This window comes from Balaenoptera acutorostrata, chromosome 10, assembly GCF_949987535.1.
Source record: "Balaenoptera acutorostrata chromosome 10, mBalAcu1.1, whole genome shotgun sequence".
In the NCBI taxonomy this organism is placed as follows: Eukaryota; Metazoa; Chordata; class Mammalia; order Artiodactyla; family Balaenopteridae; genus Balaenoptera; species Balaenoptera acutorostrata.
In genome coordinates, this window is record NC_080073.1 from 101705227 (window position 1) to 101715554 (window position 10328).

Here is a 10328-nt window from a genome sequence, read left to right on the forward strand (position 1 = left end):
ATTACACTCCAATAAAGATGTTAAAAAATAAAATTTATATGGAGACACACACAAAAAAATAAAATAAAATACTGAAAAAAAAAAGTGCAGGCATGTTCACTGAGCCACTGAAAAGATAATGAGAAAAACCCATATGCGTTCAGTGTTGCATCAGTGCTGACGGCTGATGAGAACACCAGGAGGATGGTCTGCTGCCAGTGGGAATGAGGAAGGACAAGCGAGGGAGAAGTTTCCCTTGTTGATCTTCAGTCGTAAAGAAGAGTGGACTCACTTTATATACTTGGTAGTAGCCAAGCACCGACAGAAGTAAATATTGGAAATAAAAATTGTGCATATCTTTAGGGGAAAAGGCAGGGGCTCCTGTGCCCCTGTTCACGCTCTGCTCTCCCGTGCTGATGAGGCTCCCGGGGCACAGCAAGAAACACGTGTGCCCCACGGATTTATGGTTTTCTCTCTGGTCCCACCACTCACGCCGCCACCGCCACCCCGCCTGTGGGCCGGCATGTCCCCCAGCTGATTCTCCAAGCGGGGGGGGGGGGGGGCGGCTCTTCCCTAAGCTGACGCTTCAGCAGCGCCCAGGTCCTATTTTGTGTGTCCCTCTGCTGTGCATTTCACACAGGGTGGCCATCTACCCTGCATCTGTCTCACATTCATGTCCTTGTCCCTCTGCCTGGCACAGCAGCTGGTGTGCCCCATGGTGCTGAGCAAATGTTTGTTGAAACCACATTCAATAAAAGCCCAGGTGGTGAGTGGCCCTAATATTGCAGCTGTGGCATTAGGAGAGCTTATCTTGAGCCCCGAAAGGGTGTGGACTGACAGGAGGGCTTACCATCCGAATAAAGACACTTTGGAGTGAGGAAAACGGTATTATGAATACATATGCCAGGGTCAACCCAGGATTTTCTGGAGGAAACTGAGAGATTTGGTCACCCTCATATGACGGTATCACTACAGGGTGACAGGAGGTGTCCCTGAGTCCCTCAAGGAAGTCCCACCTCTCCTGTGATCCCAATCCTGTGTGACACCACTCTTGTCCATCCTAGACCTCTGAGAGGAAGGTGGTCCTGGGACTAGAGCAGGCTTCGTCCCCCTGCATGTCCTCACGAATTCCGCTTGTGACACGCCACACCTTCAAGGTTGAGTGCTCGTCTCCCGCGGGCCCACGGGGTTCCTGCTGAATCTCTGAAGCCTGGCGTTTGGCCCCGTGTGACCCGTGCAGAGGCCGAGAGGTGCTGGTCCCTGGGGCCAGTGATGGGATCCAGCATCATGCCGTGTTTGTAGGCACACGCTATGTGCACCCACTCGGCCCTGTGCTTCTGCTTCAGAGACAGAGCCTTCCCCATCGCAAGGGCTCCCACGCGCCGTTTTTATCTCACCACAGGCACTTCCGAAGCCACAGTCAGGATGGTTTCCCTGATTTCAGGGGGATCAGTTCAGGAGACAGTAAACGTCCATCTGATAGACTGAGGGCTTCCTAGAATATGGGGTCCGACCAAAGGGGAGATGAATGACGAAGATATAAATTCGCCATGAAAGAAAACAGCACTCCCCAGCACCAAAAAATACTTTCCGTGCTATGTAAGTAACGCACAAACATTACAGCCAATTCGCACTTGATACACGATGAACTTCCCCATTTCTCTGATAGGAAGGCTGTGAAGTGAGATAAAGCAGAGGCGTGCTGTGGAGGACAAACATCTCGGCATCCAGTAAACCTCCACGGGTTTCTTTTTCTGTTTTCAAGACTGGTTGCTATTTCCTCCGTGCCCCTTGTTTATTAGTGTATTGACTCATCCAGAGTCGAGCTCCTTGTTTCCACACCAGAGAGACGGAGTCGCACATCTGCCAAGCAGAGTCGGCAAGAGATAACAGCCAGCAACAACAATAGTCTTCCTCAGTCTGTCGGCCAAAAAAACTTTTGGCAGAGCGGGCTGAGAATAACTTATCACCGGTGCCTGTTCTGGAAGCACAGAGTAGTTGTTTGCCAGACAGAGATAACAAGCAGGATGCGACCAAGAGCCAGAATCGCTCTGGAAGTCGGGGCTCCACCTGGCAGACGCTGAAGAGGAAAGAGGGATGGAGCGGCCAGTTAGCACATGGTTTCCTGGTGCCCGGTCCTGGCTGTCAACACGTGCCAGTGTTCCTGAGCCAGCCAGAAGGATTGAGTTTATTCCTGAGTCCTGTAAAGAATGCTTAATGGTTTATGCTGCAGGGAAGAATTTCCAGAGATGTGATTTTAAGAAAAACAAACAACAACAAAAAACTGTTAATGCAAGCAACTCATCTGAAAGAGAGAATCTGTTCATTTTCAGTTGCTTTGGTTAAAAAATACATGATGGTGTGATGAGATGGGTGTTTGATTGTCTTATAAATCACCCTCTCAATGTCTGACACGTCCTTCATTCTCAAGGGGTGGCTTTGATTACCTAGAGATGTAGTTGAAGGTTTCTAGGAGGCTGGACCTCCTTATTCTGAGCTGCCAGAAGGGCATCTGAAACTAGTATTAACTGTTCCACTCACCTCACTTGTCCTTAAATGTCGGGATGGTACACATTGCCCCGCAGGCTGTTCCAGCTTCAGAGGTTAGATGCACCAAGTGGCAATACCCTTGCCAGTTTCCGTTGTCAATTTCTGATGAAAATTTCCTTCCTTGTCTCACAGAACTTTTTAGAGTGATAATTAAAACAGCAATAAGGGAATGATTGTTTTAGTAATAAGTTCAATACTGTACTGTAAATCACTTAAACTACAAGTCCTGTGTAGCGTGTGAGTGCTAATAAGCTTTATTCGTTTGAGAGAGGGCAGTGGAGAGCAAGGCATCTGGGTTCTGTTTCAAAGTCACAGAGCTTGTTCTTCAACAAGGACTCAAAGCAGATGTCAGAGCTGCGTTATAGGAATCTTGATACATAATTGATGTTTACAGAGTGACTTCAGATTCCAACGTGAAAGCTCCCTTGTCAGTAACTTAATTACACTGTCTGTAAATATAGTATACTCTTTCCCCTCACCTAACACCCACTCTTGTTCTGTCAGTTATTGTAAACTAATCAGCATCATCTCCAGGGTTTGTGCTAGGTCACCTAAAAATATCCCTCTGGATTTTACAGCACTCCTTTCTTCTTAATACGTGGATGGGTTTGTTTTTGTACATTGGTCATTTAAATCCCCTGAAGAGAGGGATCTCAGGGTATGAGTCTTACCTCAGTGAAAGCCATGTTTCCTGGCTCCTCTGCAACATATTTTCAGTAAGATTTTGGCAGGTGAAGATGAGGCTTAGCTACAGATTGCTTCGGTTTGGGTAAGGACCACACATCTTTTTTTTTTTTTTAAGGTAATTTTTTAAAAATTAATTTATTTTTTTAACATCTTTATTGGAGTATAATTGCTTTACAATGTTGTGTTAGTTTCTGCTGTATAACAGAGTGAATCAGCCACGTGTATACATATATCCCCATATCCCCTCCTCTTGCGTCTAGGACCACGCATCTTGGTTGAAGCATTTTTGTCATCAGCCTCTTGGTCTGTTTAAGATTGTGGTTAGCTATCTGATAGCAATAGCAGCCCATTTCTTGCACTGGGCAGTTCACTAACTTCATATAGATAGCTCAGAAATTTCAAGGTCAGAAAGGTATAGCACTGACTTACTTGTTATGAGGGGATTTTAGTGCACAGAGCCCTAAAAAGAGAATTCTGAATCTTATGGATCTACCTCCCTTGGGCCGGCCATCTGGAGGGCAGGTGGGAAAGGATGTAGCAATCCAGAAGCCCTAGGGATGTCTTCTGAGTCATCTTCTCCATATAGAAAAATAGGACCTAGTGGGGAAATGACACCTGCTCACTCCATGGAAGGCCTGCAGTTCATGTGTGTATATGAGACAAAACTGGTTTCTGTCAGTATAGAAGGTACTAACGGGTAATTGGTGAAGAATTATTTTCCAAAATTCAGTTAATGTGATAAATTAATTTTTTTTTGATTTTCAGAATACTAATAATGGAATGAAATAGGCCCTTGTTTTATCTCAGCCACATTATCCCCCATCTAGACGGTTTTTTTTAATAAACAATTATGCTTTGAGACAGTAATATTTTAGAACAGAAAATGGATTAAGGGAAAAGCGATGACACTGAACACCTTTAAGGCAAATCATCTGAAAGTGAAAGAGAAGCAAAGACAATCTTAATTACTACTATATTGCCGTATTTTCTCAAGTCTAAGATGCACTTGATTATTTTCTTACATGTTGCATTTCTGAAATGAATAGCATCTTACAATGGATCTATATTTAATGTGACAGTGTTACTTTCCTTCCCCATCTCCCCCAAAAGTCTGTTATAAACTCATCATCTTAAAAATCAGTGGCATCCTAAAATTAATGGAATAAAGAGGCCTAGAATTAAGCAGAGATAAATTTTCCTGTATTTCCTCAGAGTCTGTCATTTTACATATTAAAGTTTAAAGATTAAGGTTTTTCTTAACATCTTTATTGGAGTATAATTGCTTTACAATGGTGTGCTAGTTTCCACTTTACAACAAAGTGAATCAGTAACACATACACGTATGTTCCCATATCTCCTCCCTCTTGCGTCTCCCTCCCTCCCACCCTCCCTATCCCACCCCTCTAGGTGGTCACAAGCCACCGAGCTGATAAAGATTAAGTTTTTTCCTTTCTGATTTCATGATTGTCCTCAACGGAGTGTCCCATATGAGGGTGATCGTCTTAACTCTGTATTTCTTGGATAAAATGTGTGCAAAATCATCACCCATTGTGACATTTAGTATTTCTTAATCATTGTCAGTTAATGGCTCAGAATGGTGAGAGAGAAAATATAAAATTCAGTAATGTTTCCTTTTGGAGCTAGGCTTCTAAAAATCCCTGAACACCTTCGCAACCATTGTGTAATAATACACGTGGCAACGCGGACGTGCTCTGTTTGCACACCAGGCGGTTGTCCTGCAACACAGTCTGACACCAGCTACCTGGAGTGAGTGTCACACTGCACAGGGTTAAGGGCTCAGTCTCACAAGCCTGCCCTCTCTTCTGACACCAGCCCCAAGTCTCAGGCACCTGTGATTCTGACAGACTGGCAATAAATGTGAGGGTTCCCCTCGAATAACTCATAGAACTCAGGAAAGTGCTGTACTTAGGATTACAGTTTTATTATAAGGGATACAAATGGAAGAGACACCCAGGGCCAGGTCTGGGAGGGTCTTAGACACAGAGCCTTTGTGCCTCTCCATGTGGAATCTGGGTGGGCCCCCTCCCCTCACACCAGGGTGTTCGCCAACCAGGAAGCCCCAGAGTTTAGGGGGTGGTCTTATTAAGTCAGTACGATTGATTAAATCATTGGCCACATGATTGAACTCCATCTCCAGTCCCCCCTTCCTGGAGGTTGAGCTGGTCCCAAATTCCAACCCTCTGATCAGGTGATTGGTCTTTCTGGTGACCAGCCCCAACCTGAAGCTCTCTAGGGACCCACCTTGAGTCATTTCATTAGCATAACAAAGACATTCCTGTCACTCTGGAAATTTCAAGGGTTTCTGGATCTCTGGGCCAGGAACTAGGGACAAAGACCAGATATATAATCTCTGTGGTTCCACGGGGCATGATGCAGATTTTGTATGAGGTTCTAGCTTGTGTCTCTAGCTCTGTCCTTTCCACGGGCTTACTTACATTCCGCTGCAGGCTCCTCAGGATGTCTTCCTGCCACCTGCAGCTCAGCAAATTCCAGATTATGCTTAGCTTCATCCCCTGAATTAGCTTGTCCTAAATCCCCCATCTTGGTGTATAGAAACCACTGTCCTCCTGGGCATTGAAACTCCAAGTTTCGGGTTCATCCTCGACTCTCTCTGGTTATTAAGATTTTCTGTAAGTCTTGTCCGATCCCATTATTTAGATCACCTTACAGCTTTTTTTGAACGTAGGCTCCCTGATAATGTGTTAAAAGATCCAAAAGCGAACAAGTCATTAGAACCCAGACCGTGTTAAACTCCACACACTTCCTCACTTTGTCTTTCGCCCCAGAGATGCCGGGAGGTCCCCTCTGGTTGAGAATTTCGGGGCTAGATTATAGGCGGATCACAGTCATGCTCAGCCCTTCAGAATCAAAGGTCATTGGTCATGTTCCAAGGGAACTTCCTCCCTGTGCCCTTGACCACACTGCCACTAGGTGTCTCGCAAGGCAGGCTTAGGGACCGAACCCTGAGGTAGGGCTGGGTGGCTTGGGAGTGGCAGCGAGAGCTGGCAAGCAGTAGGTGATTGTAGGTTGCAAACAGACTAATCTCAATTTTCCTTTCCTTTTCCTTGGTATTCTATTTTAAACATCCCACCAATGAAAATTTCCTACCCCACTTCTTTAGTGCATCCATTCATTCACTTGATCCTTCATTGATTCACTCATCCCCGATCTCTTGAGCACTTCCTCTAGGCCAGGCACTGTTCTAGCATCAGGATAGAGCAGCATTTAACAAAACACAGCCCCTTCCCTCTGGGAGATCCCAGTCTGGTGGTAGGGGAGGTAAGTAGACAGATATACAAGAGAATTTCAAGATGTGCTAAGTGCTATGAAAACAGTATTAAACTAGGCTAACATGATAGAGAGTGCTGGGGGTGGTGGTGGTGGTTGGACGCTCAGGGAGGATTCTAGGATTACACTGAGCAGAAGCCAGGGAGGTGTGGTAGTTGAGAACATGGGATTTGGAGGTGAATAGACCTGTTTTAGGACCACGAAGGACCACTTGCCCTTAACTCTGAAATTAGAGAAATTGGGCCAAACTTTGTTCAGCTTGAGTTGGCTCCTGGTTCCCATCAGGGAAACTGTGCTTTGAGAGAGCCCTAACATTCTTTCCTGCAAGTTCAGTGTGATAAGGCCACACAATCCGGTTGCTGTGTCCTCCTGCATCACTTCCCTTACTGTCCCTAAAAGAGCCTCCAGGGGTCCATACTGGTTCCCTACTAAAGTGAGGGCTTGGGAATGAACCTCCCTGCTTCTGCTCCTTTAGATTCCGTGCCCACCCCCTCTTCTCTCTCCATAAATAAACCTTCCTTCTGTTTATTTAGGGTGGTGAGTCTCTATTTCCACACAAGGTCGCAGTCAGCCTAAGGGCCCTCCTTGAGGTATTCTGCATTCAGGAATCTTGGTAGGGAGCACCCCTCTTGGGATTAATAGGAACAGGCAGGGCAGTGACAGTGAAATGTGAAGAATGTTTGGGGGTGGGGAGCGCCCTGCAGGCCCGTGGTGCTTTTTCACAGGCAGGCAGCCCCGGGATGACTGAATGCCTTATTATTAAATCATGCAGGGGGGAAAAAGTCACTTTTGGCCTGAAACCAAATATGGGAACTTTCAACACCAAAGGCAACTTTCTCAGAATGTTTTATAAGGAGCTCTGTTTGAAGTTTCAAGTCAATGTAATATCCGGCTTAAAGATACACTTCTGTTGTAGTTCTTAATCGTAACTCATTTGAAATAACAGGTATGTCAATTTCCAGTCGTCTGCTCTGATTCATCAGGACAATGCTATATTTAATCCAAATTAGTGTAATAGATTATAAAATACCTTTTTGTCTATACTTGTGCCCAGAAGGTCTGGAAATTCATTCCGGCTCCCTATTCTTTTCCTTCTACCCAATCCATGCCCACTATGCACCCACATCCCTCTGCATGGCCTGGTAAGAATCTCTCGCTTTTTCTCTATCTCATTCGGCTCTCTGAGCAACAGAAGTAGAAGGAAACAAGTTAAAAGAGCTTTCTCATAGAACTACCACACGACCCAGCAATCCCACTGCTGGGCATGTACCCTGAGAAAACCGTAATTCAAAAAGAGTCATGCACCATAATGTTCACTGCAGCTCTATTTACAATAGCCAGGACATGGAAGCAACCCAAGTGTCCGTCGACAGATGAATGGATAAAGAAGATGTGGCACATATATACAATGGAATATTACTCAGCCATAAAAAGGAAACGAAATTGAGTTGTTATTTGTAGTGAGGTGGATGGACCTAGAGTCTGTCATACAGAGTGAAGTAAGTCAGAAAGAGAAAAACAAATACCGTATGCTAACACATGTATATGGAATCTAAAAAAAAAAAAAAAAAAAGTCATGAAGAACCTAGGGGCAAGACGAGAATAAAGACGCAGACCTACTAGAGAATGGACTTGAGGACATGGGGAGGGGGAAGGGTAAGCTGTGACAAAGTGAGAGAGTGGCATGGACATATATACACTACCAAATGTAAAATAGATAGCTAGTGGGAAGCCGTCGCATAGCACAGGGAGATCAGCTCGGTGCTTTGTGACCAGCTAGAAGGGTGGGATAGGGAGGGTGGGAGGGAGGGAGATGCAAGAGGGAAGAGATATGGGGATATATGTATATGTATAACTGATTCACTTTGTTATAAAGCAGAAACTAACACACCATTGTAAAGCAGTTATACTCCAATAAAAACGTTAGGAACAAATAAAAGTCTAAAAAAAAGAAAAAAGAAATAAATAAAAATAAAAGAGCTTTCTCACTGATGTTTCCTAGGGATAAGCTGGAGGGTTTCCCCTTCTAGCTACTGCTGAATTGATGCCTATGCCCCCTGTGAATCCACAGAGAGAGAAAGTCAGCAGAGGAACTGACTCCAAACCAGAACACTAGTATCCACCTAGCTATAGTAGAGCCGATTTTGTAAAGACTTCATTAAGTATCAGGAAAAGCCTGCTCACAGATAATTAAATTAAAAGTTTCCCAGAAGACCACATTACATTCAAGAGCATTAAGTGGTAACGGTGCTCCAGGTGGAAACAAACAAGCCAGCAATTCCCAAGACCTCGCTGTCAACAGCACCTTAAGCCTCCGAGAACGCGGGGGCCTCTGGGGTTCATTAGCTCCTGAAGCCCTGTCCCAATACTGGATGGCTCTCACTGTTAGGCAGTTTTCTCTTATTGAACTGAAATTTCTCTTTGCCCACTGGAAATAGCTCTGCATCTGGGGAGAAGGGAAGGGACACACAGAAAAGACCCAATTTTTCTTTTGGGTTGAAAACACCCTTCTATCTTATCTCTGGGTTAAACAAACACATGGACTTAAGGAAATAATTTTCTTTCTTTCTTTCTGCTTTTTTAGCCACGCCGCGAGGCTTGTGGGATCTTAGTTCCCCGACCAAGGATCGAACCCCAACCCTCGGCAGTGAAAGCGCCGAATCCTACCAACTGGACCGCCAGGGAATTCCCAGGGAATAATTTTCACATGACGTTTTTTCAAGTCCCCTCAGCAACTTGCTTTTCCTCCTCCTGAATTCTTTGTAGGTTGTCTCTGTGTCTCTCACACTGTCGCGTCCTAAACCCCTTTTCCTTCAGTGTGTTCTTCCCTTCCATCGTGACCTTTTCCCCTGATGAAACCTGGGATGGTGTCCACCAGATGCTACCCCAACCTTTTAAATTTGCTTTTTTGGCTCTACTCTTTATGACAACAACCACTTTCGTTCCTAAAAGCACGTGGAATGTGTGAATGTGTGTGAATGGGAATATATATTCTTGGTGTTATTGGTAATTCACATGTATTTCTGTGTCTGTACAGCCTGGGAAAGGCGGCTCTGTGGAAAACAGACAGAACACTCATCCAAAGGTCCTGTGACACTAATAGTAGCATTTTGTGTTTACACTGAGTATTACTGGATAACGGCCACTGTTCTAAAAGCTTTACATGGATTCTCTCATGTACCTTAACCCTCAAAAACTTACCAGGTAGATGAAGAGAAGGCTTAGGAAGATTACCTAACTCATCCAAGCTTCACGGGCCAGTAGAGCCAGGAATCAGTCCACCCTCGCGCCGACTGCGGTATCCTCCAGCCACCTCTGTGGTGTCTGTCAGTATCCAGTAAACACTCATAGGTTTCATTCCTCAAAACCTAACCCAATTTTGCCCATTTTGAGTGTTCATCTAAATAGTTTTGAGCAAACACTCAAAGTATGTTTGAAGTCAGTTCCCTAGATAAAGATCCAAGGATTTGGCTATATTAGGACACGTGCAAAACTTCTGTGTTTTCTTTTAGACGTTTTGTATTTTTAACTTGTGCACTTAGGTCAAAGAACTGTCTTAAACTAATTTTTGTGAATTGAAGACTTGTAACCACTAGTTTGTTCTCTATATCTGTGAGCGTGTTTCTTTTCTGTTATATTCACCAGTTTGTTTTGATATTTAGATTCCACGTATCAGTGATATCCTATAGTATTTGTCCTTCTCTGTTTGACTTTTCAGTGAGCATCATGCCCTCCAAGTCCATCCATGTTATTGCAAATGGCAGGACTTCATCCTTTTTATGGCTGGGTTGCCTGTTCATTAT

The 10328-nt window shown here is 44.6% G+C and overlaps 1 protein-coding gene across 2 annotated transcripts in view; it reads left to right on the forward strand.

Moving 5' to 3' along the window:
• Window positions 1-9427, forward strand: part of BLOC1S5 (biogenesis of lysosomal organelles complex 1 subunit 5) — a 77605-nt gene extending 68178 nt beyond the window's left edge. Inside the window, exon 5 of one of the 2 annotated variants that reach the window (XM_057554769.1) lies at window positions 9110-9427. In XM_057554769.1, coding sequence (XP_057410752.1) covers window positions 9110-9280 — 171 coding nt within the window. In that variant the 3' untranslated portion in view covers window positions 9281-9427. The remainder of the gene's footprint in view (window positions 1-9109) is intronic. The other variant, XM_057554770.1, reaches the window with a different exon arrangement.
• Window positions 9428-10328: the final 901 nt, after the last annotated feature.